This window comes from Protomyctophum parallelum, assembly GCF_964188405.1.
Source record: "Protomyctophum parallelum genome assembly, chromosome: 15".
Lineage (NCBI taxonomy): Eukaryota > Metazoa > Chordata > Actinopteri > Myctophiformes > Myctophidae > Protomyctophum > Protomyctophum parallelum.
The window spans coordinates 2,328,567-2,355,533 of NC_139710.1; the positions used below are offsets into that span (position 1 = coordinate 2,328,567).

Here is a 26,967-nt window from a genome sequence, read left to right on the forward strand (position 1 = left end):
CTATAGTGCCACACTCACTCCAGAGGGCCACTATAGTTCCGCACTCACTCCAGAGGGCCACTATAGTTCCACACTCACTCCAGAGGGCCACTGTAGTTCCACACTCACTCCAGAGGGCCACTGTAGTTCCACACTCACTCCAGAGGGCCACTGTAGTTCCACACTCACTCCAGAGGGCCACTGTAGTTCCACACTCACTCCAGAGGGCCACTAGTTCCACTCTCTGACTGTGATCATGTGAATGATCATGTGACTGTTTCAGGTCTCCTCATCACGTGTCATGTGACCAGCATCTCACTGCCTGAAGCCTGGAGGAGAGAGATGATACGATACCTGAGATCTGTTCAGCTGTTCGATGGGGGCTGGGGTCTGTAAGTATATGACCTGAGATCTGTTCAGCTGTTCGATGGAGTCTGTAAGTATCTGTATCTGTTCAGCTGTTCTGGGGTCTTTAAGTATCTGTTCAGCTGTTCGATGGGGGCTGGGGTCTGTAAGTATCTGTTCAGCTGTTCGATGGGGGTTGGGGTCTGTAAGTATCTGTTCAGCTGTTCGATGGGGTCTGTAAGTATCTGTTCAGCTGTTCGATGGGGGCTGGGGTCTGTAAGTTTCTGACCTGAGATCTGTTCAGCTGTTCGATGGGGGCTGGGGACTGTAAGAATCTGTTCAGCTGTTCGATGGGGTCTGTATCTATCTATCTATCTATCTATCTATCTATCTATCTATCTATCTATCTATCTATCTATCTATCTATCTATCTATCTATCTATCTATCTATCTATCTAGTAGCAGTAGCAGTAGTAGTAAAGTTGTATAATAGTATATTTTTCTTCCAGACACATCGAGGACAAGTCGACGGTGTTCGGCACTGCGCTGAGCTACGTGTCGCTGAGGATTCTGGGAGTGGATCCAGACGACCCGGACCTGGTGCGAGCACGAAACAACCTCCACAGCAAAGGTCAGAGGTCACACCATTTAGACTTAATGACACACATGTTGGACAACAGATTAAAGTAGGGGTTGGCCCAGGTACCCCTAGGGGGGAAGATTCTTTCCCAGGTACCCCTAGAGGCGGGAAGATTCTTTCCCAGGTACCCCTAGAGGCGGGAAGATTCTTTCCCAGGTACCCCTAGAGAGGGGAAGATTCTCTCCCAGGTACCCCCTCATCCTCGCAACACCGATAAGCATATTTGCAACCTTACATTTAGATTCCATTGGAACTATTTGTATTAAAACTTTTCAATAAGTCACAACACATTTACACAACATTTATTTAACCCATTTAGACCTGAAGACGATTCTACAAATGCCTTCTAAATCCTGACAGTTTTCTGAAAAACCTCATGTTTCTGTGTCAGTGGTTCTCAAACATGTCAAGGACCCCCAAAAATATATGTAATTGGCCTTCGACCCACATCAGAAAATATGTTGTTTCAGGGACCCCACAGAAGCAAAGATTTGAGTTAAAAACAATCTCTCATGAAATAATATATATTCAAAGATTTGTGCCACATTGGCACATGCTAACCATAGCTATGCCATGCTAACCATATCTAAGACATACTAACCATAGCTAAGACATGTTAACCATAGCTATGACATGCTAAACATAGCTAAGACATGCTAGCCATAGCTAAGACATGCTAACCATAGCTAAATAATAATAATATCTCAAACTTATATAGTGCTTTTCTGAGTACCCAAAGACGCTTTACATGGGGGGGCTTTACAGAGGCAACAACCGGTAGCCAGTGAAGGTCACGGAGGACAGGTGTAATATGGTCTCTGGAACGGGTACTGGTGAGCAGGCGGGCAGCTGAATTCTGGACATATTGCAGTTTATTGAGGACTTTGGAGGTGGTGCCGTAGAGGATACTGTTGCAATAATCAAGGCGGGATGAGATGAAGGCGTGGATGAGTGTTTCGGCTGCGGAAAATGACAGAGAGAGTCGGAGACGGGCAATGTTCTTGAGGTGAAAGAAGGCGGTTTTGGTGACTTTGTTAACATGGGGGAGGAATGAAAGGGTGGGAAAATGATGCCAAGGTTGCGGATGCGGGTGGAGGGTGTAACAGTGGATCCATCAATGTTCAGTGAAAAACCTTGGGTGGAATTGGTGAGGGAGTTGGGACCGATGATGATGATTTCCGATTTATTGCAATTTAGTTTGAGAAACTAAAATCTGTGAGGCAGGCAGTGAGAGTGGAATGTGTGGTTGGGGTGATGGCTTTGATGGAAAGGTACAGCTGTGTGTCATCGGCGTAGGAGTGGAACTGAAGTCCATGGTGACGGAGGATCTGACCTAGAGGGAGGATGTATATGATGAAGAGGAGGGGACCAAGTACTGAACCCTGGGGGACACCATGGGTAACTGGGGCAGTGGAAGATTTGTAGTTATTGATGGAGATGAATTGTTGTCGATCGGAGAGGTAGGATGCCAACCAGGAAAGGGCAGTGCCGGTTAAACCGAGGGAGAACTGGAGACGGGTGATGAGGATGGAGTGGCTGATGGTGTCAAAGGCAGCGCTGAGGTCGAGGAGGATGAGGATGGAGAGGTGACCTGAGTCGGCAGACAGGAGGATATCGTTGGTGACTTTTGTGAGTGCAGTTTCAGTACTGTGAAGTGAACGGAAACCAGATTGAAATGATTCGTAAAGGTTATTGGAGTCCATGTGTGATTTGAGCTGAGATGCAACAGTGCGTTCCAGGATTTTGGAGAGGAATGGGAGGTTAGAACAACAGCTAAGACATGCTAACCATAGCTATGACATGCTAACCATAGCTAAGACATGCTAGCCATATCTAAGATATGCTAACCGTAGCTAAGACATGTTAACCATAGCTAAGACATGCTAACCATAGCTAAGACATGCCATGTCACAAGGAGATCAAGGCAGTAAATAAAAAAAAGGTTTGAGCAAAGCTTTTACCACAAACTGTACCAGTAAAGGGTTTCTCTGTATGGGTCTGCATGTTATCAAACTGTACCAGTAAAGGGTTTCTCTGTATGGGTCTGTATTATCAAACTGTACCAGTAAAGGGTTTCTCTGTATGGGTCTGTGTTATCAAACTGTACCAGTAAAGGGTTTTTCTGTATGGGTCTGCATGTTATCAAACTGTACCAGTAAAGGGTTTCTCTGTATGGGTCTGTATTATCAAACTGTACCAGTAAAGGGTTTCTCTGTATGGGTCTGCATGTTATCAAACTGTACCAGTAAAGGGTTTCTCTCTATGGGTCTGTATTATCAAACTGTACCAGTAAAGGGTTTCTCTGTATGGGTCTGCATGTTATCAAACTGTACCAGTAAAGGGTTTCTCTGTATGGGTCTACATGTTATCAAACTGTACCAGTAAAGGGTTTCTCTGTATGGGTCTGTATTATCAAACTGTACCAGTAAAGGTTTTCTCTGTATGGGTCTATGTTGACATGGTCACTCCTCCTCTAGAGGGCACTGCAGGGTTAGGGTTATATGTATGTTATGTGTGTATATATATATATATATATATATATATATATATATATATATATCTCCTCCTCTAGGTGGCGCTGCAGGGATTCCATCCTGGGGTAAATTCTGGTTGGCCGTCCTGAACGTTTACAGCTGGGAGGGAATGAATACCCTGCTGCCCGAGATGTGGTGAGTTCTACTCTATTCTAGTTCTATTAGAATATAATACTACTCTATTCTACTTCTATTCTACAGTTTTAAACTGAATGAATACTCGAGATGTGGAGAGCTCTACTCTATTCTAGTTATATTCTACTGTTGAGTTCTTAGACATGATAACCATAGCTGCGACATGCTAACCATAGCTGCAACATGCTAACCATAGCTACGATATGCTAACCATAGCTACCGACCTGTTTACCACAGCTACGGAATGCTAACCATAGCTACGACATGCTAACCATAGCTACGACATGATAACCATAGCTACGACATGCTAACCATAGCTAAGACATGCTAACCATAGCTACGACATGCTAACCATAGCTACGACATGCTAACCATAGCTACGACATGCTAACCATAGCTAAGTGTGTTTTTGCTACACCTAGCTAATTCAGCCACACCCGGGATAACATCCGGTCCGTCTGTAAATGTCAGAATTAAATAAAACTTTATTGTCACATCACATTACAAGTAACACGGGTGAAATTCTTGTTTGTGCAGGCTCATCATTGCAGTTAAAAAGAAAGAAAGTGCATAGTACATGACTAAACTACATGGTACAATATGTATGCATATATAAAAATAATTAAATAAAGTGGTGTAGCCTAGTATATATAAAGTAGTCTCTACTAAAAGGAGACCAATCCAGTTCAGTCCTAGCTCTTGTTCAGCAGTCTAATTGTTGACAAGTAGAAACCGTTCCAGAGTCTGGTGGTGTTGCTCTTGATGCTCATGAAGCGTTTGCCCGGCCGTGGGCGTGGGAAGTGGTTTGAACAGGCTATGGCTGGGGAGGGGGGGGGGGGGGGGGGGGTGATGGATGTCCCTGATAATGTTCTCAGCCTTTATAGCCACACAACGTCTCTGGTGTATTTCCTGGAGTGGGGAAAGGAAAGCTCCCCTCCCACGACGCGCTGCGCTGTTCGCACCACCACTCTCTGCAGTGTTTTTTTTTCCGTTCTGCAGTTCCCGAGTTCACCAGGCAGTGGTGCTGCTGGCTGCTCGCCAGAAAACACTCTCAACGGTGCTCTTGTAGAACGCTCTGAGGATGCGGGGGCGGGACTCCGCTGCTATACGTCGCTGGGCGCTCTGATTTAACCCATTCTGAACGGGAACCCGTTTTGGTGTTAGCATCATGTCGTGCTTTAAGCTATTGAAAAATAGCAGATCTACAAACTCATAGCGCGCCACCGAGTGGCGCGCTATGAGCTTGTAGGTCTGCTATTTTTTGAAAAATCGAAGAACGACTGACATTTTTTTAGAATCTGATCTCAGGTCAGAATGGGTTCATCAGACCAGTGTGTGTCCAGTGGAAACCTCGTATGAATCTGATCTCAGGTCAGAATGGGTGTTAAAGGGATGGGACTACATCTCTCCCAGGGGAGAGAGAGCAATTGTGGTGCCACTGCAGACAGGTGATTAGTTAATTGGTTAATTGGTCCTGCTCTCTGATAGGTTGCTTCCGGCGTGGTTCCCCGCACACCCGTCCACGCTGTGGTGTCACTGCAGACAGGTGTATCTACCGATGAGCTACTGCTACGCCACCCGTCTGTCTGCCAAGGAGGACAGACTGGTGCTCAGCCTCAGACAGGTACCTGTCTCACCCTTATGTGTCTCACTCTCTACCTGTCTCACTCTCTACCTGTCTCACCTCTCTACCTGACTCACTGTTGTCGTCTAGCATCAGTGCAATTTGAAATGCATTTTTGAAATGCAATGTACTCTTTTGTAATGTAATATAACCAGGGCTGCACATAAGTGGTGCGCCACAGCGCATGCGTCGTCAAAATTCAAAATGCGCTGTCAATCAAGCGTCGGGAAGCGCTTCTGCGTACCAACAGCTGGGGCCGCCCAGAATGATTATTATGGCCAGATTACACACTAGTAAATTCTGTGGCGAGAGCGTTTCCCACCGACTGCCACTCAAAGTGGCTACTGGCCAATCACAGCACGTCTTGCGAGAGTGCACTGGCCAATTGTGGCCAATCACAGCGCATTCTTACTCCAACGAGGGAGGTTCCAAACCATGAATGCTGCTGGATTTTTCTACGGAGAAAGTTACCTGACACATTATTCTTACAGTATTACAGCCAAACTCTCGTCAAAATGTCCAAGAAGCAGGCGCCATTAAGTAACTATTTTGGTGTTCCAGCACCACCACCTCCAGAGAGACGCCAAACGGAACCACCACCTGAACCGCACAGAAAACGTGTGTTTGTGGAAAAGTGGTTGGATGATGTCGGCTGGCTCCAAACTAATGCTGAGCGCAGCGATATGTGGTGCAAACTATGCCGTGAGCATTGATAAGAACTGCACCTTTTATACAGGGATAAATAATTTCAGTCACCCAGCTTTTGATAAGCACGAGAAAAGCAAAGAGCACGTAGTAACTAACATAACAATAGTGGAGTGGGAGGAGTGCAAAGCATTGCGGACTGGCACTGCTGCTGCACAACATGAAGCTTATCAACATGACAACAGCGTGTCCCGACATACTTTTATCATAAAGTCGGGTAGTGTACATTATTTATTTTGCACCGAGGGGTTACACCCCGGCATTCCGACGCCCCCCCGTTCCGACGCCCCCCCGTTCCGACGCCCCCCCCATTCCGACGCACCCCCGTTCCGATGCCCCCCCATTCCGACGCACCCCGTTCCGACGCCCCCCCGTTCCGACGCAACACAAGCACCCTCGGAAATGTATACACAAACAATGCCCCCCCCCCCTCCGATATTTAAACACCGCCATCCGACGCACAGGCAAGGGCGCACATAATGCAGAATGCATGCCAAATGATAATTTGCAACACCTCTTTTGTCCTCACTGTCCGGACTGTTTACGTTTGCGCAGTTCAAGCATTCAAATGCAAAGGAGTGCGGGGGGCGGGGCGGGTCACCGTGAAAATTATAAGAACTTATAATTGTCTGCTCAGCTGTGTGTGTGTGTGTGTGTGTGTGTGTGTGTGTGTGTGTGTGTGTGTGTGTGTGTGTGTGTGTGTGTGTGAGAGACAGTGTGCGTGTGTGTGTGTGTGTGTGTGTGTGTGTGTGTGTGTGTGTGTGTGTGTCGTAGGGATGACATAATTTGCACCTTCGTCAAAGCATATTAATCTGTCATTAATCCCATCATTTTATTAAATTAAATAAAGATGTATATAGCCTACATCTGCCTCGCCTGTTATTCTGTCAGCAACACGGCCGTGTGTGTGTGTGTGTGTGCGACTGTGCGTGCGTCAAAGTCACAAGTTGTCTATATCTGATTATGTCCATTTTAATAACCTTACACGGTCGGGAAGACATAGCCTATATGATATGTCTGTGCACGTTAGTTATATTCATCAACATATTATTATTATTATTAGGCTATCCAATGTGCAGCCCCTGGCGTCTCACTTCAGACGCACTCTTCCCCTCTGACGGACGGGAGTCACGGGACGCACGCACGCATGCCCCATGCTGTTTTATGTAGCCTATATTGTTTTGCATACTTAACTGTATTTTTGGAATGATCATGCAAAGCAGTGATGTGCGCAGCTGGGAACCCCATATTGCACAATGATGATGATTAGCTGGATTTAGGCCTATATCATTCATGTGTAGGCCTGCTCTAATCAATCCACAAGGCCTCAGTTAGATTGATCCCCCCCCCCCCCGCCCCATTTCCCCTCACTGTATATGTATCTTTTCCCTTTTTGCTTCCTATATGATGAATTCCTGTTCTGTTCTTTAGCTACATAGAAGTGTCTATTTGTATGTCTCTAAATGTTTTGATGAATTGAACAATGTGGACCCTGTTGTAAACAAGTGTAATGCTTAATTGGGTCGTCCACTCACAGTTAACAGTCTTTGTATTGAGTTTGTGCTTAAAATGTAGGCCTACTGTAAATTCTACAAACTGTTAATAAATATTTCAATCAATCAATCAATCAATCAATAGGCATATTGTGCGTTCCTCATAAACACTATGTCTGGAGCGCAGGAATCACCTTAGATTGTTGTTGAGTTAAAACTCATAAATGGAGCATGGATCTTCAAGACACCTCAGACCTCAGACTACATCTCCCAGAGTGAATCAGCTGCAAGATGGCTGCTGGTGCTCATTTGGCTGATTGAACACCTGTTAAAGGCTGGTGGTGGTGACACTCACACAACTAACAAACAAGCAAGCTGAAGGTCTACCCAAGAGCTCTATACCCCCAAAGACGCCAATGGTCTGTTATGTCTACTGTATTTTCTTCTTCTACTTTATGCTTACTGCTTAATGTGGTTAAAAATCTGGCCTTAATGGGCTAATGCCTGTAGATTAAGTTCAGTTTGGAACTTTAAGTATGTCCTCAATTTGTTTGAGTTTGCATTTAAATTTATATTTACTAATTTAAGAGACTACAAAAATGTGAATATATGATTTACCTGCATGTTTAAAGGCATGCCAAATGCCTAGGTTACTTGTAGCTGATCTACAAGCTATACAAGCTCAAAGTTCAGTTTTTCCCTTTAAATTCTTATACATACTTTACTTACTTACTTAAATACATAACATTTGTTGTTACTAAATTATTCTAGCTTAAAGGTTACAGTTCTAAAATGTTTAATTAAAAATGACTTTAATAATTTGGTTAAAATGTCGACTTTACATTTTGGCATTTATTGTTAAAACGCATTGTTTAAAATACGTTTGATTATTTAAGAAATATATTTAATGTTTAAAATCAAGCATGTTTAAAAAGGGAACTTATTGTTTTGAAAAGATACGTTTATTGTTTGGCATTGTTAAAACCTGTTTCTTTGTTTTCGAAGGTTTTCAACCTAATTGAAGAACCAACCAGTCAACAACACAAGCAACTGTGCAACCGCAACTGCATGTGCAAAAAAACTGAAAATGGTCAAAGTTCAAAATGTCAAAATGCGTTGGCAGGCCGCAGGAAGGAACAACCCAAACTAACTGCTCCGATAAATCTCAACATTAGTGTATTCATTCAACCCATTCAATAGACAATTAGACACATACACAGAACCACTATACTTCAAGAAATACTCTGTTACAAGTAAGTCCGGTAATAAACATTTATTGATTGAAATAAAAAAGGGCCTTATATCAAACCCATAGCCATGGGCACACAAACTGTAGGCTACAGCTACAAAAGCCTATAGGCCTACATTTTTTTTAGTTTACAAATAAATAAATAAATGCATTTACAGTAAATTTTAAATTAAACAAAGTTATGGATTTTATTAAACCAACTACAGGTGCCCATTGGCCATTGCAGTTATATTTATGAACATTCATCGTTTTTCTTTCTACATAAACCTGTGCGTAAACCTGTGCGTAATACAGCTCTGAGCCTCTATGGTGTTCATATTGACATTGTGACCCACATCGGACCCTATAGAGCGTTGACATGCAGTCATTTATAATCCTCAGACAAAATGAAATGAAACCCTCTTTTAGGCTACAGCTACAAAAGCCTATAGGCGTACATTTTTTTTAGTTTACAAATAAATAAATAAATGCATTTACAGTAAATTTTTTAATTAAACAAAGTTATGGATTTTATTAAACCAACTACAGGTGCCCATTGGCCATTGCAGTTATATTTATGAACATTCATCGTTTTTCTTTCTACATAAACCTGTGCGTAATACAGCTCTGAGCCTCTATGGTGTTCATATTGACATTGTGACCCACATCGGACCCTATAGAGCGTTGACATGCAGTCATTTATAATCCTCAGACAAAATGAAACCCTCTTTTATAGTTGTCGTCCACCGCCCCCATCTTTTTGTACTGGTATGTAGCCTAGAGTTTCCTCAACGCTCTATAGGTAGCCCATTATAGAGCTGTATTACGCACGTTTACGCACAGGTTTATGTATAATGAAAAACGATTAATGTTCATAAATATAACTGCAATGGGCACCTGTAGTTGGGTTGCAGTTGGTTTAATAAAATACGATGATACTTCAGCACCTTGGACAGCTATTTCTAAGCTGGTGCTGGACTTGGATTGGATGATCGCAGTCATTACGCGCGGGTGTTACCAATGTCCCAGCACGTTAAAAATGTAACTCCTTGACATTTTTCAATTTGCCATGGCCAATGAGTTTGAGGTATTCGTACAATGTATTGGAATCAGGTGTTAATCAATCAAGTTAACGGGTATAAAAGAGCGTCCCATGGTGAGATACATTCTCTTACATCATGGACGCTGAAGCATACATTCAAATTGCGAACAGTCGCGGAGGGAAAGCCCTAATCATTAATAATTTTCGTTACCTCAGGAATAAAACCAAGCCTGATAAAATATATTGGCGTTGCGCCCGTCGCGGGTGCAACGTGTTCTTACACACGAGGTGGCTAGATGTGGAGGCCGACGATCCAGCCATCGTCGTTACAAGCCCTCCAGGGAACCACGACCACGCGGCCGAAGAGGACCTCGTCGCCACCACTGCTGTGATTGAGCAGATGCTCGAGCAGGTGGCTGCAGACCCAACCCTCCCCATCAAGCGGGTCTATGACCGAGTCGTGGCCCAAACGGCTGACGTGCAACACTGCCCCCCCTTTCATGCCGTGAAGTCGCGCCTGGAGAGACAGCGGGCCAGCTTCATGCCTCCCATCCCGCAGACTCTGCAGGAGGTCGAAGTGGAGGGCGAGTGGGCACTCACCTGGGGAGGGGATGAGTTCCTCTCCAAAAATAACCGGCAGCATGGCTTCGTAGTCTTTGGGACGGAGGCCAATTTCACGAAATTGAGCCAGTGTGACCAGGTTAGTATACCCCTCTCCCATAATAATTACATTTATAGCAATGCTTGATCGAGTAAAAGGTGCTGGGGCCGAATATTTTCCGCAATAATATATAGGCCTATGTCTAATTTATATCAGTATATGCATATAATGACATAAATTTTGTTTTAGATCTATATGGACGGGACGTTCAAGACGTGCCCAAGGCCGTTCTATCAATTTTTTAGCATCCACGGCCTCTACCTGGGCAGAGTGGTGGCTTTCGCCATGGTACTGATGAGCGGCAAGACGGAGGAAATGTACAGAGCTGTCCTCCGTCACGTTAAGAGGAGGGTCGAGCGGGTTACACAACAACAGTAAGTGTGTGTGTGTGTGTGTGTGTGTGTGTGTGTGTGTGTGTGTGTGTGTGTGTGTGTGTGTGTGTGTGTGTGTGTGTGTGTGTGTGTGTGTGTGTGTGTGTGTAATATTTTATTTAAAACTGTTTTTCTTTTTTAACTTATTTTATACCATGTCTGTCCCTGCGTCCACCCACCCCTCCGTTACATCTAGATGGAGGCCTGAACAAGTCCTGATGGACTTCGAGATGGCCCTCATGAACGCCGTCCGAGCTGAGCTGCCAGCAACCCGCATCACGGGTTGCTTTTTTCACTTGTGTCAGAGCCTTTGGTGCAAGATACAAGATCTTGGCTTGGCGGGTGAGTGATTATACTTATAAATTGTTCATTTGTTATACATTTCATTCATGGCTAGAAGCTTTTTTGTTCTTTTGTAAAATATATTATTAAAGATTGTTGAGCGCTTATGAATTTGTAGGCCATAGGTCTATTTTTGTGACTTAAATTGTACTTCTTCACTCAACTTTTGCAGGTCCATACAGGCGGGACAGGCACCTGAAGGCATGGGTCAGGAAGGCCATGGCCACAGGCTACCTCCCAACTACCCATCTGAGGCGCGCCTTTAGGACCTTCTGCACGAGCAGACAGACACGCCGGCTGCTCCGTGGCTACCCTGCCCTGGATGACTTCATCCAGTATATGGAGAACACATATGTAGGGGAGCACGCGACCTTCTTGCCACGTGTGTGGAGCGTCTATCGCCGCCGCGGCGACAACCGCAGCAACAACGCGGTGGAGGGTAACTATTTTATTATTAATATTCATATTAATATTTTAATTTCTCATTCCAAAGACTATTGCAGGCCTATTTGATTCACGCAAATGTATCCTAGTTCTTATAGATCTCTGATTATTTCAGGTTGGCATCACAGATGGAACGCGCGGGTGGACAGGCGCCACCCTTCAATTTGGCTGTTCATCCGCCGTCTAAAGGACGAGCAGAAGCTGCTGGAGACGGTCTGTGCCATCGCTGAGCGCGGTTCTCCAGCACCCCCCCAGCGACGGAAATGGCGAGAGCTGGATAGAAGGTTTGAGAGTTTCTTGATGCTAAGCATAATTAAATAATAAAAGGCTTGTTGGGGGAGTGACAATCTGAGGCTGAAATGCGATGGACTGGCGTGGGCTTGTTATTAGCATATATAACTTTTTGTGCACAACAAAATGTGTTCACTATAGAACATTACTATTGCAGTGACTAAAATTAATTATCTAATGATTTTCTCCAACAGGCTGCGGATGCTCGTTCGGCAGTTCCGCCATGGACCCAGGACCCTGGAGCAATATTGGGATGCAGTCCAGCGCTGCATCCATAACTTTGTTTAATTTAAATTTTGCTTAATTTTTTTTTTAAGTATTTATTTTATTTGTAAACATACTTTTTTTTTCCCAGAAAAAGCCTATATATTGTATAGCCTAGCATACTGTTTGTGTGCCCATTGCCCAAAGTAAGCTATAAGGCCCTTTTTTATTTAATTCAATAAATGTTTATTACCGGACTTACTTGTAATGTAACAGAGTATTTCTTGAAGTAAGTGGTTCTGTGTATGGGTCTATTGAATGGGTTGAATGAATCCACTAATATTGAGATTTATCAGAGCAGCTTGTTTGAGTTGTTCCTTCCTGCGGCCTGCCAACGCATTTTGACATTTTGAACTTTGAACAACAATCTAAGGTGATTCCTGCGCTCCAGACAGTGTTTATGAGGAACGCACAATATGCCTATACGTGCAATCAATCTAACTGAGGCCTTGTGGATTGATTAGAGTAGGCCTACACATGAATAATATAGGCCTAAATCCAGCTAATCATTGTGCAATATGGGGTTCCCAGCTGCGCGCTGCTTTGCATGTTCATTCTAAAAATGCAGTTAAGTATGCAAAACAATATAGGCTACAGAAAACGGCATGGGGCATGCGTGCATGTGTCCCGTGACTCCCGTCCGTCAGAGGGGAAGAGTGCGTCTGAAGTGAGACGCCTGCAGGGGCTGCACATTGGATAGCCTCTAATAATAATAATAATATGTTGATGAATATAACTAACGTGCACAGACATATCATATAGGCTATGTCTTCCCGACCGTGTAAGGTTATTAAAATGGACATAATCAGATATAGACACCCTTTGACTTTGAGACACACACACACACACACACACACAGAGAGACCGTGTTTGCTGACAGAATAACAGGCGAGGCAGATGTAGGCTACATCTTTATTTAATTTAATAAAATGATGGATTAATGACAGATTAATATGCTTTGACGAAGGTGCAAATATGTCATCCCTACGACACACACACACACACACACACACACACACACACACACACACACAGCTGAGCAGAGACGACAAGTTCTTAAGTGCAAGAGGGGAAGAGTGCGTCTAATAATAATGTTGATGAATATACAACTTGACGCGCACGCACAGTGATTTGCATTTTGACAAATCATACCAACTCAAATATTTGACAATAAAACACGCTAAGCTTGTTTAATGAACGGGAGCGCTGACGGGAGTGACAGTGGCTGGAATATTCAGTGGTTGCTCTGTGCTGCTTTTTGCTTTCCATGTCGGGCGGAGTGGCGGGGTCTTTACCAAAGTCGAAATAGCGGTTCGGAATAGCGGTGTGTTTTAATCGTCGGAGTGGCGGGGTCTTTACCAAAGTGGAGAAACCCCGCCATTCCGATCAATAGAAGTCAATGGTCGGAATGGCGATGCGTCGGAATGCCGCTCTGTTCCCGCACCGAGGAGCCATGTGTGTCTGACTCTGTGTTGACTGTGTACATCGCCTCGGCTAAAAACAAAAGGGAAGCCTGACGTATGCTTCGCCGTACGACGTGTCTTATGTTAAACAAATAGCTGATCTGTAAGCTCACAACGTGTCACCTCCGCAACACGTTGTGAGCTAGTAGATCGGCAATTTAAATAAAATAATTAAAAAGTATCTAAATATTGCTTTGATGCTCATATTATCCGTAGGAAGTATTAAGAAGTTTGTATTAGAATATGCATATAGAGCTGGAATACACATGGACCTATAGCTGCAATTTGCAACTCTAGATTATTTTTTAATAATGGGATGAATCTAGAGTTTCAATACTCTCCATTGACTCCCCAGTCCCCACTTATCCAATAAATATTGTTTTGCTATAAGTTATTCATGCTTCCCTCTTTTATCCATCCTGCGAGACGGGTCGCCGCATTTTAGGAGCACCAAGTAACTCCTCCAGGTGCTCCTCTGAGTACTAGACCAAAAAAGTTGTGTGCAGCCCTGAATATAACGTATTCTGTAATGTTTTAATTTATTTTTGGACTCTAAGAAGATTAGCCGAAAGGCTAAAAGAGATCAAAAAAATAAAAATAAATAATCAAATTGGTCACTATTAGATTCGGGGTAATATAGTTAAGCAATTAGATGCAACCTTTGCAGGGGAGAACTGGGCAAAATTGCTGAAGCATGCAGCAAAGCAGAGAAAGAAAGCCCTTGAATCCCAGACCCTGGCCCAGTCTGGGCTGGGCCAGGGTCTGGCCTGGGCCAGGGTAAAAAAACAAAAAGTCAATCAGGCCTCCACACTGACAGAAGTGTCCTGTTGACTGCAGTGACTGAACTGTCCTGTTGACATGCAGTGACTGAACTGTCCTGTTGACTGCAGTGACTGAACTGTCCTGTTGACTGCAGTGACAGAAGTGTCCTGTTGACTGCAGTGACAGAACTGTCCTGTTGACTGCAGTGACAGAACTGTCCTGTTGACTGCAGTGACAGAAGTGTCCTGTTGACTGCAGTGACTGAACTGTCCTGTTGACTGCAGTGACTGAAGTGTCCTGTTGACTGCAGTGACAGAAGTGTCCTGTTGACTGCAGTGACAGAACTGTCCTATTGACTGCAGTGACAGAAGTGTCCTGTTGACTGCAGTGACAGAAGTGTCCTGTTGACTGCAGTGACTGAACTGTCCTGTTGACTGCAGTGCAAACTATCCCAAAACACATTTTAACCCATTCTGACCTGAGATCAGATTCATACGAGGTTTCCACTGGACACACACTGGTCTGATTAACCCATTCTGACCTGAGATCAGATTCATACGAGGTTTCCACTGGACACACACTGGTCTGATTAACCCATTCTGACCTGAGATCAGATTAAAAAAATGTCAGTCATTCTTCGATTTAAAAAAATAGCAGACCTACAAGCTCGTAGCGCGCCACTCGGTGGCGCGCTATGAGCTTGTAGATCTGCTATTTTTCAATAGCTAAAGCACGACATGATGCTAACACCAAAATGGGTTCCCGTTGAGAATGGGTTAATTATTTTTATTATAATTAATCTTGCCACTGAATTTCTATCTTACTTAATGTGAAGAGTGTAATGGTTGCAGAAACAAGCTGACCTGTTTGAGACTTAGATTTGAGAACATAGATTTGAGACTTAGGGCCGATTCATACTCCTATTTTAGAGCCGAATAAAAGTCGGTTCGGCTCTGTAGAGCCTACAATGTGACGTCATTTGAGGTTCAGGGGGGGGGGGGTACCGTCCTAAAGTCGGCTCTTCGGTGCTAATCATTTCGGCACTACAGCGCTGAAACAGCGCTAAAATAGGAGTATGAATCGGCCCTTAGATTTGAGACTTAGATTTGAGACTTAGATTCGGAGTAAAAAAAAAATCTATGACTGTATTAACGTCTTGTTCAATACTCACTATAGATTTGTATTTAGTAAATCATTGTCATTACTCATTACTTACAGAGCGTGCAAGTAATGTTTTTTGTAATTTTATTCTATGATCTCATCAGGGAATTAATAATAATAATAGCTGGGATTTATATAGCGCTTTTCTTTTAATGTTAAAATCTTAATACTGAGAGTAATAGATTTGTACTGAAGGGCTCATCAACACGTAGTGAGCTTGTAGATCGGCTATTTGAACTTTTCAAAGATGTATTTCAAAATAGTAACAGGTAGTTTAGGGATAAGGGGTTTAAATAGTAACGGGTAGTTTAGGGATAAGGGGTTTAAATAGTAACAGGTAGTTTAGGGATAAGGGGTTTAAATAGTAACAGGTAGTTTAGGGATAAGGGGTTTAAATAGTAACAGGTAGTTTAGGGATAAGGGGTTTAAATAGTAACAGGTAGTTTAGGGATAAGGGGTTTAAATAGTAACAGGTAGTTTAGGGATAAGGGGTTTAGGCTGGCATGGATGACAATAGAGCCATACGTGAACTATGACCTTGTAGTGCCCCCCATGACCCCCACCCCCCCCCCCCCCCCCATAAAACTAATAATAATAATAACTATCATTTCAGGAGCTCTATGTTCAGGACTACGGGACCATAAACTGGACCGATCAACGCAACAACGTAGCAGCGTGTGACCTGTACACGCCTCATAGCACGCTGCTAACGCTAGCTTACGGTATGTACACCTCCCATAGCACCATGCTAACGCTAGCTTACGGTATGTACACTCCTCATAACACCATGCTAACGTTGGCTTACAGTATGTACAACTCCCATAGCACCATGCTAACATTAGCTTGTGGTATGTACCGGTACACTCCTCATAGCACCATGCTAACGTTAGCATATACGAGGCGCACCACAGCGCCACCCTCAGACACAGAGCGTTTAGTATATTGTATATATTGTATATAATGTGTATATTGTATATAGTGTATATAATGTGTATATTGTATATATTGTATACTATATAGTGTATATAATGTGTATATTGTATATAGTGTATATAATGTGTATATTGTATACTATATAGTGTATATAATGTGTATATTGTATATATTGTGTATAATGTGTAATGATGAAAAAGCTCGATCCTAGATACGAAATACCCAGCCGAAAATTCATGAATAAGTTTGTCTCTCGTTTATATGCCGAGTGCAGAGGCAAAGTGGAAAGGGAGATTTAGCAACGGCATGTTTTACTCTGCAACAACTGACATGTGGTCGAGCCGAGCTACGCATCCATATATGAGTCTGACAGCACACTACATCGACCCAACGTGGAACCTCCGCAGTCGGTGTTTACGGACGAGTTATTTCAGCTGAATGAAATGACACGCCTACAGTGCTTTGGCCACCGTCTTCATTTAGCCATCGGTAAGTGACAGTGTATCAATCAAAAGATATGCATATAGATTTAATATAAATGCTAAAAATGCATATATATATATCAGTTAATTTCAGTAGTACAGTAATACCTAGACTTTAAAATTATTAAAATAACTCTACAGACAATATACAATAATACAAATAGAATATAGGTCCATTTGTATACTGTCAGTTACTGTTATAGTAACTCCCATAATGGCAACATTTTCCTGCAATAGTTAAAAAGCCAGTTAAAAGCTACAAATCACACCCATGTGAAGTGAGGGGCACGCTTATCAATTCATCATAATACATGATCTCATTATGTATTATTATCTCATTTTATCTTCAATGTTTGAGTTACACAATGTTTGTGTTTACACAAATACTCAAACTGTCCATTTATATGAATCTATATATAAAACGAATGAAATTAATACATTTTACTTGTCCTCTACAGTGTAGAGGACAAGTAAAATGTGTATATTAAAAAAAAGGTATAGAACGGTACATTTACTTCTCCTTTCCTTTATTTACACAGGGCATAGTCTGAAACTGGACAAGGTGGATCGAGCAGTCGGTGTCTGCAAGATTGTGCTTGCGTTCTCCAATTCCTGGAAGAGAAGAAAGGCGATGGCCAAGGCTCAAGCAGATCAAGTGCCACCCTTGCCCACTCATCAGCTGTTCACAGAAACCCCTACGAGGTGGGGCTCTGTGCAAGCCATGGTTGAAAGGGTGCTCGAGCAGGAGAAAGCCATCTCACAGGTCCTCCGTGCCGACAAGAAGGTACCTGGTCCCAACTTGGCAGGACATAGACGTTCTGGAGTCCATCAACAGGGCACTGAGTCCTCTCAAGGAGTTTACGGATGCCTTGTCTGGGGATCTTTACCCAAGTGTTTCCTACTTGAAACCCGTCCTCCATCTGTTCAACACTGATCTACTCCAGAAAAAGAATTAAGACACTGAGCTCACCACGACCATCAAAGAAGGTGTACTAAAATACCTAAATGAGAAGTATGACGACGAGGAAACCCAGGATTTGCTTGACATGGCTTCTCTTGTTGACCCTCGGTTCAAAAGCACATACATCAAGCCAGAGAAGGTGGGCTACATCAAGACGAGAGCTGCTGCAGACCTGCAGAAGATGGTGGCACAGGAAGGAGAGGCCCTTCCATCAGCTGCTGCTGCCACTCAGGATGAGCCAGATTCAGAGGAGGTTCCTACATCTAAGAAGAAAAAGAAAACTTGAAGCAGTTACTTTGATTTTGAAACACCAGCGAAGCGAAGCCATGCCCCTTCAAGCAGAGAAGCCATTGAAAACGAGATCAACCTCTATCTCCTACTGCCCGTTGGTCGAAAAATAGAGCCACTACAATGGTGGCAGGAGAACGAGTCACATTTTCCCCTAGTGGCCAAGCTAGCAAAGAAATACCACAAGTTCCCCTTCAGAGCGAGCTTTCAGCACCAGTGGGAACATTGTGACATGCCAGAGGGCAGCACTGAAACCCTCAAGAGTAGAAGAGCTTACATTCCTATTTTGTTTACATGTTTAATTGGATGTGATCCAATGTGCTACTTGAAGTTTTGTTTACCTCAGTTTAGGGCCTAGGCCTGTATTTCTGTTTGCTGCTAAGGCCTGGCCTACCGTTCAAACTTAAGAGATTTATTTTGTTGTGAGGCTGTGAGCCTGATTTTGCTGAGCTGCAGCTTTAAACTTAAAGTTTACAATTTTGTTTAAAATTGTTTGCGTGCAAGCAGCTGCAGCATGAGTGTGTGTGTGTGTGTGTGTGTGTGTGTGTGTGTGTGTATGCATCATGTCATGAATGATGTAATATTCATGTAACAGTGGTTCTGATTTCTGAAGGAAAACCAAAACTGGGGTCAGGGACTCAGGGTCCTATAATTGTTTTTGGCAGCTGAAAGCTATATTCTGATACCCTGATAGCCTTTGTCCAGCAGGGGGAGTGGTTCTACCAGTACCAGGCTATAATTACCCTGTAAGACCTGCCTGCCTGGGAATGGGAAGAATCAGAACAGATTGTTTAATGTTTACAACTTTACATTTGGTATTTGCTTTGTAATGTAGAATGTTAAGCAGATTATTTCCCTGCACCTGTGTGTGCACCAGCACCACGCTCTTAGTGTTTAACCCATTCTGACCTGAGATCAGATTCTAAAAATGTCAGTCGTTCTTCGATTTTTACAAAAATAGCAGACCTACAAGCTCATATCGCGCCACTCTGTGGCGCGATATGAGCTTGTAGATCTGCTATTTTTAAATAGCTAAAGCATAACATGATGCTGACACCAAAATGGGTGCCCGTTCAGAATGGGTTAAACAAAGTGCAAATATTCAAATCACTGCTGTTCTCAGTGTTCTGTAGTGTTTTCTATTTCTCTAAGGTTCTAAATAAAATAAGTATTTAGTACCATACCTATATTTGTTGAGTATGTCATTTCAAACTGCATTTTTCCATGTGAAATTGTTAACAGAATATTAATTAATTTAATTTACCAAAAATGCGCTATATCGTGAGTATATCGTTATCGTGATAAAATATTTTCCATATCATGATATGAGATTTTGCCATATCGCCCAGCCCTACTATATAGTGTATATAATGTGTATATTGTATATATTGTATATATTGTATATAATGTGTATATTGTATATAGTGTATATAATGTGTATATTGTATATAGTGTATATAATGTGTATATTGTGTATATTGTATATAATGTGTATATTGTATATAGTGTATATAATGTGTATATTGTATATAGTGTATATAATGTGTATATTGTATATAGTGTATATAATGTGTATATTGTATATATTGTATATAATGTGTATATTGTATATAGTGTATATAATGTGTATATTGTATATAGTGTATATAATGTGTATATTGTGTATATTGTATATAATGTGTATATTGTATATAGTGTATATAATGTGTATATTGTATATAGTGTATATAATGTATATATTGTATACAGTGTATATAATGTGTATATTGTGTATAATGTGTATAGTGTATATAATGTGTATATTGTATATAGTGTATATAATGTGTATATTGTGTATATTGCAGGTATAATGAACATTTACGAGGCGCACCACAGCGCCACCCTCAGACACAGAGCGGTTCAGGAACTCTACGAACACATCCAGGCTGACGACCGCTTCACCAAATGCATCAGCATTGGGCCGGTGAATATTAATATTATTGTTATTATTATTATTGTTATTGTTATTGTTATTGTTATTATTATGCCTTTCAAGCCGCTTCGCCAGAACCGGAATGTCTTTCCTAAAATATTTGATCAAACGCGATTAAGGACCAGCTTATCAATTCCATGTGTTTCATAGTGGTTTGGTTTGTGTATAGTTTTATGTCACATAATGGACCACAATGGAAACAAGCTCAGTCTTTTTTCTGTATCCATTTGGCGTTTTATAAAGTCTGTCTGTCTGTGTCTGTCTGTCTGTCTGTCTGTCTGTCTGTCTGTCCGTCCTTAGATCTCTAAGACCATCAACATGTTGGTGCGTTGGCACGTTGACGGACCGTCCTCCTCCATCTTCCAGGAACACGTCTCCAGAATACCAGATTACCTGTGGTGAGAATAATAAGAATAATAATCGCAAAAATCGCATCTCTGGTCTTCGCCGATCAGACAGGCATATATATCAACTTAGAAAACATTTGTCCAATCACAGGTTGTGATTTGGCCGTTTGTAACTGTAGTTCTGTGTGATCTAGGTTGGGATTGGACGTTTGTAACTGTAGTTCTGTGTTCTAGGTTGTGATTGGACGTTTGTAACTGTAGTTCTCTGTGTTCTAGGTTAGGATTGGACGTTTGTAACTGTAGTTCTCTGTGTTCTAGGTTGTGATTGGTCGTTTGTAACTGTAGTTCTCTGTGTTCTAGGTTGGGATTGGACGTTTGTAACTGTAGTTCTCTGTGTTCTAGGTTGTGATTGGTTGTTTGTAACTGTAGTTCTCTTTGTTCTAGGTTGTGATTGGTTGTTTGTAACTGTAGTTCTCTTTGTTCTAGGTTGTGATTGGTTGTTTGTAACTGTAGTTCTCTTTGTTCTAGGTTGTGATTGGACGTTTGTAACTGTAGTTCTCTGTGTTCTAGGTTGGGATTGGATGGAATGAAGATGCAGGTGAGTTGACATTGATGATAATTAACACAGATCATAATCATAGAATTCCCTCCTTGCTAAAATAATTAATCTGATAGGACAACACTAGCCTGGGTTCTGATTGGACAACACTAGCCTGGGCTCTGATTGGACAACACTAGCCTGGGTTCTGATTGGACAACACTAGCCTGGGTTCTGATTGGATAACACTAGCCTGGGTTCCATCCAATGTTCCCGCTAATTATTTTTCGCACACACTCAAACATCAGCATCAACTACTGAGCAAACATACGTCACCTTGACACCAACTATCAACCAACTAATGTGAAGTGAGCGCCCCTCACTTCACACAGGTGTGATTATTTAATCACACCTGTAATAATCGGTTACCGATTTTTCTCAAGAAAAGCTCTCGTAGCTTTTATTGAGAAAAATTGGTTTGACGTAACGATATCATCCTGATGACTACAAAACAATACTACAACATGACGTAACGATATCATCCTGTCGACTACAAAACAATACTACAACATGACGTAACAATATCATCCTGATGACTACAAAACAATACTACAACATGACGTAACGATATCATCCTGATGACTACAAAACAATACTACAACATGACGTAACGATATCATCCTGATGACTAAAAAACAATACTACAACATGACGTAACGATGTCATCCTGATGACTACAAAACAATACTACAACATGACGTAACAATATCATCCTGTTGACTACAAAACAATACTACAACATGACGTAACGATATCATCCTGATGACTACAAAACAATACTACAACATGACGTAACGATATCATCCTGATGACTACAAAACAATACTACAGCATGACGTAACGATATCATCCGCTCCCGACAATATCAGATACCCTAAATTAAATGGTGCCCAGGCTAGTTCATTATAGAAGTGATGGATAGATGCATACTAATAATTGAATTCCCTCCCAGCATAAAAATGTAATAATGCATAAAAATGTAGCATAATAAAATAATGTATAAAATAATAGCAATAATGTGTTTCTTCTTCTTCTCAGGGAACAAACGGGTCTCAGCTCTGGGACACTTGTTTTGCTGTCCAGGCGTTCCTAGAGGTGATGAAAACCTTAATAACGTTACACCTTTACACCATAACCTTTCACCTTAATAACGTTACACCTTTACACCATAACCTTTCACCTTAATAACGTTACACCTTTAACACAATAACCTTTCACCTTAATAACGTTACACCTTTACACCATAACCTTTCACCTTAATAACGTTAAACCTTTACACCATAACCTTTCACCTTAATAACGTTACACCTTTACACCATAACCTTTCACCTTAATAACGTTACACCTTTACACCATAACCTTTCACCTTAATAACGTTACACCTTTACACCATAACCTTTCACCTTAATAACGTTACACCTTTACACCATAACCTTTCACCTTAATAACGTTACACCTTTACACCATAACCTTTCACCTTAATAACGTTACACCTTTACACCATAACCTTTCACCTTAATAACGTTACACCTTTACACCATAACCTTTCACCTTAATAACGTTACACCTTTACACTGATAACCTTTCACCTTAATAACGTTACACCTTTACACCATAACCTTTCACCTTAATAACGTTACACCTTTACACTGATAACCTTTCACCTTAATAACGTTACACCTTTACACTGATAACCTTTCACCTTAATAACGTTACACCTTTACACCATAAACTTTACACTGATAACCTTTCCTAGAGGTGATGAAAACCTATTATCCCATTCTGGACGGGAACCCCTTTTTGGTGTTTAAAGCATTATGTTATACTTTAGCTATTGAAAAATAGCAGATCTACAAGCTATATGTGAACATTTTAACTAAAATCTTTGCTTCTGCAGAGGTCCCTGAAACAACATATTTTCGGATGGGGGGGGGGGGGGGCGGAGGCATATTGCATATCATTTTTGGGGTCCTTCACATGAAATATTGAGAACCACTGATACAGAAATATGAGGTTTTTCCAGAAAACTAAGTCAGGACTTAGAAGTCAATGAACAGAAAATGACGTCAGAATTCCGCTAAATATGACGTGAATTAAACATTCATAAACGCCAACTCGACATTGAAGGGAAAAATTACGTCACAAACAACGAGCAAATCAGCTAAACCAATCACAGGCAACAGGCATTCTGATTGGTCAGTATGAGATGATGACGATGATGTTTGACGATAAGAGCTGATAATTCTGCTAAATATGACGTAAGTTAAACATTATACATTAATTAAAGAGGAGTTCACCAGCGCGGTGTGTGTGGTTACCTGACAGGTGTGTGTGGTTACCTGACGAGTAGGCGGCGGCATTAGCTTCAACTGGCCGAGTAGGAGGTCGGGCAGGTAGGCGTATTCTGCTACTGGTCGCCATGGCTAAGTATGCCTTTGTACGACACTCCCTGTGGGGGTGTAGAACACTCCCTGTGGGGGTGTGGAACGTCACTCCCTGTGGGGGTGTGGAACGACACTCCCTGTGGGGGTGTGGAACGTGTGTGTCGAATTTGTAGCAGTATTGTAATAGACGTTAGTTAGTAGCAGTATTGTAATAGACGTTAGTTAGTAGCTGTATTGTAATAGACGTTAGTTAGTAGCTGTATTGTAATAGACGTTAGTTAGTAGCTGTATTGTAATAGACGTTAGTTTGTAGCAGTATTGTAATAGACGTTAGTTAATAGTTAGTAGCTGTATTGTAATAGACGTTAGTTAGTAGCCGTATTGTAATAGACGTTAGTTAGTAGCAGTATTGTAATAGACGTTAGTTAGTAGCCGTATTGTAATAGACGTTAGTTAGTAGCATTATTGTAATAGACGTTAGTTAGTAGCTGTATTGTAATAGACGTTAGTTAGTAGCAGTATTGTAATAGACGTTAGTTAGTAGCAGTATTGTAATAGACGTTAGTTAGTAGCATTATTGTAATAGACGTTAGTTAGTAGCTGTATTGTAATAGACGTTAGTTAGTAGCAGTATTGTAATAGACGTTAGTTAGTAGCAGTATTGTAATAGACGTTAGTTAGTAGCAGTATTGTAATAGACGTTAGTTAGTAGCCGTATTGTAATAGACGTTAGTTAGTAGCAGTATTGTAATAGATGTTAGTTAGTAGCTGTATTGTAATAGACGTTAGTTAGTAGCAGTATTGTAATAGACGTTAGTTAGTAGCTGTATTGCAATAGACGTTAGTTAGTAGCTGTATTGTAATAGACGTTAGTTAGTAGCCGTATTGTAATAGACGTTAGTTAGTAGCTGTATTGTAATAGACGTTAGTTAGTAGCCGTATTGTAATATACGTTAGTTAGTAGCAGTATTGTAATAGACGTTAGTTAGTAGCTGTATTGTAATAGACGTTAGTTAGTAGCAGTATTGCAATAGACGTTAGTTAGTAGCTGTATTGTAATAGACGTTAGTTAGTAGCTGTATTGTAATAGACGTTAGTTAGTAGCAGTATTGCAATAGACGTTAGTTAGTAGCTGTATTGTAATAGACGTTAGTTAGTAGCCGTATTGTAATAGACGTTAGTTAGTAGCCGTATTGTAATATACGTTAGTTAGTAGCAGTATTGTAATAGACGTTAGTTAGTAGCTGTATTGCAATAGACGTTAGTTAGTAGCAGTATTGCAATAGACGTTAGTTAGTAGCCGTATTGTAATAGACGTTAGTTAGTAGCTGTATTGTAATAGACGTTAGTTAGTAGCTGTATTGTAATAGACGTTAGTTAGTAGCTGTATTGTAATAGACGTTAGTTAGTAGCTGTATTGTAATAGACGTTAGTTAGTAGCTGTATTGTAATAGACGTTAGTTAGTAGCTGTATTGTAATAGACGTTAGTTAGTAGCCGTATTGTAATAGACGTTAGTTAGTAGCTGTATTGTAATAGACGTTAGTTAGTAGCCGTATTGTAATAGACGTTAGTTAGTAGCCGTATTGTAATAGACGTTAGTTAGTAGCCGTATTGTAATAGACGTTAGTTAGTAGCTGTATTGTAATAGACGTTAGTTAGTAGCAGTATTGTAATAGACGTTAGTTAGTAGCTGTATTGTAATAGACGTTAGTTAGTAGCCGTATTGTAATAGACGTTAGTTAGTAGCCGTATTGTAATAGACGTTAGTTAGTAGCCGTATTGTAATAGACGTTAGTTAGTAGCCGTATTGTAATAGACGTTAGTTAGTAGCCGTATTGTAATAGACGTTAGTTAGTAGCCGTATTGTAATAGACGTTAGTTAGTAGCTGTATTGTAATAGACGTTAGTTAGTAGCAGTATTGTAATAGACGTTAGTTAGTAGCTGTATTGTAATAGACGTTAGTTAGTAGCTGTATTGTAATAGACGTTAGTTAGTAGCTGTATTGTAATAGACGTTAGTTAGTAGCTGTATTGTAATAGACGTTAGTTAGTAGCAGTATTGTAATAGACGTTAGTTAGTAGCTGTATTGTAATAGACGTTAGTTAGTAGCCGTATTGTAATAGACGTTAGTTAGTAGCCGTATTGTAATAGACGTTAGTTAGTAGCTGTATTGTAATAGACGTTAGTTAGTAGCTGTATTGTAATAGACGTTAGTTAGTAGCCGTATTGTAATAGACGTTAGTTAGTAGCTGTATTGTAATAGACGTTAGTTAGTAGCCGTATTGTAATAGACGTTAGTTAGTAGCTGTATTGTAATAGACGTTAGTTAGTAGCCGTATTGTAATAGACGTTAGTTAGTAGCCGTATTGTAATAGACGTTAGTTAGTAGCAGTATTGTAATAGACGTTAGTTAGTAGCTGTATTGTAATAGACGTTAGTTAGTAGCTGTATTGTAATAGACGTTAGTTAGTAGCCGTATTGTAATAGACGTTAGTTAGTAGCTGTATTGTAATAGACGTTAGTTAGTAGCTGTATTGTAATAGACGTTAGTTAGTAGCCGTATTGTAATAGACGTTAGTTAGTAGCAGTATTGTAATAGACGTTAGTTAGTAGCTGTATTGTAATAGACGTTAGTTAGTAGCTGTATTGTAATAGACGTTAGTTAGTAGCTGTATTGTAATAGACGTTAGTTAGTAGCAGTATTGTAATAGACGTTAGTTAGTAGCAGTATTGTAATAGACGTTAGTTAGTAGCTGTATTGTAATAGACGTTAGTTAGTAGCAGTATTGTAATAGACGTTAGTTAGTAGCTGTATTGTAATAGACGTTAGTTAGTAGCCGTATTGTAATAGACGTTAGTTAGTAGCTGTATTGTAATAGACGTTAGTTAGTAGCCGTATTGTAATAGACGTTAGTTAGTAGCCGTATTGTAATAGACGTTAGTTAGTAGCTGTATTGTAATAGACGTTAGTTAGTAGCTGTATTGTAATAGACGTTAGTTAGTAGCTGTATTGTAATAGACGTTAGTTAGTAGCAGTATTGCGCGTGTGCATTTTCAGATGGGGGTCTGAGGCCAATTACATAATTATGATTTTTATCATTTATTAATGTATTTATTGTTGGGGTCCTTCAGGCAGAAGCTCAGGACGAGCCCAGACTCGCCGAGTGTCTCCACAAAGCTCACCACTTCCTGAACATCACCCAGGTAGGATTATTATGATTATTAATTATTATCATTACAACATCCCCTATCGTATCAGCTGGGTATGTATGTGTGTGTCAATAGGGCGTATGTATCGTATCGGCTGGGTATGTATGTACAATCGGGGGTATGACACTCCCTGTGGGGGTGTCATACCGTTAGTTACAGTAGCAGTATTGCGCGTGTGCAATACTGCGAGTGCATTTCTACTTATTTTATGTTTTATGATGTTTAGTGATTGTTGATGCCTGTTGTATTAATGTATAGTTATTATATGTTGATGTCTGTGTGATTAGTAAGATAACAATGATATT

At 41.1% G+C, this 26,967-nt stretch overlaps 1 protein-coding gene across 1 annotated transcript in view; it reads left to right on the forward strand.

The window, feature by feature from the left end:
- Nucleotides 1-26,967, forward strand: part of lss (lanosterol synthase (2,3-oxidosqualene-lanosterol cyclase)) — a gene marked incomplete at its 3' end in the record, with an annotated part of 99,001 nt that overhangs the window by 31,411 nt on the left and 40,623 nt on the right. The window contains exons 4-13 of the mRNA XM_083784742.1: nucleotides 263-371; nucleotides 834-955; nucleotides 3,537-3,633; nucleotides 5,122-5,257; nucleotides 16,098-16,206; nucleotides 19,993-20,111; nucleotides 20,421-20,518; nucleotides 21,038-21,065; nucleotides 22,104-22,160; nucleotides 26,585-26,656. Coding sequence (XP_083640868.1) covers nucleotides 263-371; nucleotides 834-955; nucleotides 3,537-3,633; nucleotides 5,122-5,257; nucleotides 16,098-16,206; nucleotides 19,993-20,111; nucleotides 20,421-20,518; nucleotides 21,038-21,065; nucleotides 22,104-22,160; nucleotides 26,585-26,656 — 947 coding nt within the window. The remainder of the gene's footprint in view (nucleotides 1-262; nucleotides 372-833; nucleotides 956-3,536; nucleotides 3,634-5,121; nucleotides 5,258-16,097; nucleotides 16,207-19,992; nucleotides 20,112-20,420; nucleotides 20,519-21,037; nucleotides 21,066-22,103; nucleotides 22,161-26,584; nucleotides 26,657-26,967) is intronic.